Source organism: Simochromis diagramma, unplaced genomic scaffold (genome assembly GCF_900408965.1).
Source record: "Simochromis diagramma unplaced genomic scaffold, fSimDia1.1 OVJJ01000426.1, whole genome shotgun sequence".
NCBI lineage: Eukaryota > Metazoa > Chordata > Actinopteri > Cichliformes > Cichlidae > Simochromis > Simochromis diagramma.
In genome coordinates, this window is record NW_024387170.1 from 2,827,979 (window position 1) to 2,831,304 (window position 3,326).

The 3,326-nt window shown below is 45.6% G+C and overlaps 1 protein-coding gene across 1 annotated transcript; it reads left to right on the plus strand.

Moving 5' to 3' along the window:
• Positions 1–261: 261 nt before the first annotated feature.
• On the plus strand, positions 262–2,814 carry gsc (goosecoid). The gene is made up of 3 exons (XM_040049158.1): positions 262–784; positions 1,514–1,773; positions 2,392–2,814. Exons 1-3 carry the CDS (start codon positions 469–471, stop codon positions 2,539–2,541), a joined length of 726 nt encoding a protein of 241 aa, XP_039905092.1. The 5' UTR covers positions 262–468; the 3' UTR covers positions 2,542–2,814.
• Positions 2,815–3,326: the final 512 nt, after the last annotated feature.

Below are 3,326 nucleotides of genomic sequence, written 5' to 3' on the forward strand. Positions count from 1 at the left end.
CACTGGTTTTATGAGGACTTTGATCTGTGCTGAGGGGCACGTTGAAGCAGCCTGTAAACGCTGCTGTGATGTCCTGCACAAAGTCTCGCTGACACCGCGATAATCGGATTACTCTGTAGGAAGAGCCCCCGCGGCCCAGTGACACGTTTCTAAAAGTCTGCAAACACTCTGGATTATCTTAATTGAATTAATTCAATACACAGCTCCGTGGCGCGTTCACGCAGCAAGACGAGCGCAAGGAGACTTGTTGCTGTGACGTCAGCAGTGTATAAGAACAGCCCCGGACTCAGGCAGTTCCCCCAAACCTCCTGTCCGTATTCTCCAGCAGAGAGAGAGAGCACACACGAGTCCCGGAGCCGCGATGACGCAGTTGTAGCTTACGTTCTCCCGGAGCACGGAATCCCGTCAGTCCAGGACGCTCACAGCTGGTTCCCACTTTTCGGAGAGTTCCCGCCGCACACCGGTGTGATGCCCGCCGGGATGTTCAGCATCGACAGCATCCTGTCCGCGCGGCCGAGCTGTAAGGAGCCGCTGCTGCTTCACCGGAGCGGCCCGGTGGTGCTGTCCGCCGGCCTGACGGACTCTCTCTACACTGACTACAACGGACTGTATTCAGCCACGTGCGGGCCCGTGGCCCCCCCGGTGCAGCCCGTGAGCGGGAGCAGGATCGGATATAACGGCTACTACTACAGCCAGCTGCACGTCCAGGGCGCCGCGGCAGGGCCCCCGTGCTGCGGCTCCGTGCCCGGCCTCAGCCCGCAGCAGTGCCCCTGCATCCCCACAGGTAACACGGCCAGTCACAGAGTGTCACAGACTCAGCTAAGACCTACGCAGTGAAGGATCCGCCACGGGAACTTTTTTTCCCCTCACACTCTGTATTTCTCAGAGAAAGCATCTGTGGAGCGAAGTAGCTTCCAGGCCAGAGGGCCCATCAGCCTCTAGGTCAACGCGCGTAATTCCACCGTGAAGTAATTATTCGTTATTAATACAAATTAATTACAATCATGCGTAATATTTCATCGCTTGCGAGCACTATCTTACAATTAAGATTCAGTGTAAACACGCCTGAAATACGCGTTTGTAAAATTATTTCAGACTCCATGCTGCATTTCAAAGCTTTGTAAAAACTCGCAAATGTTCACGTGTGAAGTCTTTTTGTGAGACATTACTGTCGCTGCTGTTTCGCAATCAGGACGAATATCACCGACTTGTTCTGGATTCATACACAGGAAGCAGAAGCGCTCAGGCACGTGCGCGAGCTTAACTTTGAATACAGGAAAGACTGGAGCTGAGCTTTTCCATCGCTGGGATCTGTTTTGGTGTTTCCACACATTCTGTCATGCATAAAACAGCCTCTTCCACAGTTTATTTAATGTATTTTATTTTATTTTTTATTTATTTTATTTGTTTTGTTTTGTAGTAAAAAACGGAGTGCTTTTAATACGCCAAATAATTGAGTGTATATATAGGATTTCCACCCAGCCATGATGTGTGCTGTCTGTCCGTCATGCAGGCTATGACAGCCCGGGCTCGGTGCTGATCTCTCCGGTTCCCCACCAGATGATGTCCTACATGAACATGAGCAGCCTGTCTCGGACCGAGCTGCAGCTCCTCAACCAGCTGCACTGCCGCAGGAAGCGAAGGCACCGCACCATCTTCACGGACGAGCAGCTCGAGGCTCTGGAGGGCCTCTTCCAAGAAACTAAGTATCCGGACGTCGGCACTCGCGAACAACTTGCCCGCAAGGTCCACCTCCGCGAGGAGAAGGTCGAGGTCAGCGCTTTTATTTTTAAAAGCTATCTTCTTTCAAAGCTTTCACTCCACTCATAAACACACTCACGTGCAGTGAGTTCTAAAACCCGGCTGACACGCGCTCACAATGTTATTATTATTATTATTGAATAATAATAACAATAATTAAAGTTTGCTCACCTTTATTATTATTATTATTATTATTATTATTATTATTATTATTATTATTATCTTTTTTTGTTGCTTCAACAAAATTCACAAAAATCACTATGTTAGAGGTTGTATAATATTGAACAGAAATGTAATTTAATTCAATTTTATTAAATGTTTCTGTTTGCAACAGTTTATCTTCTGCCCTGATTCTGAAAACAAAGTCGATGCTTATCTACAATGTGCAGCAAGTAACACTGCTTCAAAGCAAAAACAAAACAATAACAACAACAACAACAACAACAAAACAATAATCATCATCATCATCATCATCACCATCACCATCGTGATAGTTATAGTAATCCATTGAAAACAATAGATTAAGAATAAGGGGCCGGAGACACTGCCAGGTGTGGCTGAGCTGTGGCCGTGCTCAGCATCAGTCGCCACACAGACACGTTCAAAGTGTGCTCTCTCTCTGTCACGCAGGTGTGGTTCAAAAACAGACGTGCGAAGTGGAGGAGGCAGAAAAGGTCTTCATCGGAAGAATCAGAGAACTCTCAGAAATGGAACAAATCCACTAAAACGTCCGCGGAGAAACCCGAAGAGAGTAAGAGCGAGGTGGACTCGGACAGCTGATAACAGAGCGGACCTAACACGGCCTCATCGGCTTGTCCCGTGGAAATCGATGTGGACCCCGAGACATTGTGGTGGTGTGGTGTTGCCATGTTGCACAGTTGTATATATATCTACATTTTATTATTGACTGTGTTCATTATTTAAATTTAATTTAAGCTGCTTTTGTAATGTTCCACACACAGGGATGAGACGCCCTCTGAACTGACTGACATGTGTGAATATATCGTGATGTTCTCTATATGTGATATTTGGATATTAAATGTTGTAATTCTATCATTATTATTACTGTTCTTTTGTCTTTGGCAAAAATAAGAGAAACGTATAAAGGACAGATAAATGTGCGCTCATTTAAACAGTGTGCGCTTTCATTCTGCGCTCGGCGGCAGAACCACAGACTGAAAAGAGCTTGTAAACAGGCTGTGAAATATAGCGCGAAGAAAACGAACGTTCTGGGGTTTTTTGTTTTTAGCTTCCAAAACGTCAGGGCGAAAAGCTGCTGCAGGCCTCCACATATAAAAGCCTTTATGTGAAAGTCAATGAAATGAAAGATGATTTTATTGTTATCACACCTGAACTGTGGCTCTTTTATGTCCCGCTGACGATTTGGGGTTTGTTTAAAACATCTTTTGGGCAATTAGTTAAAAAAAAAAAAACCCAGAACAGGACAGGTTAGAGAGGTCAGGTCGATCATTTTAAATGGAAACCGTGGAGAAAACAACCGCCAACAAACAACTGCAGCTATTTCCTTCATTTTTTTTAAACTTGGTACGTTTATTATCATTGAC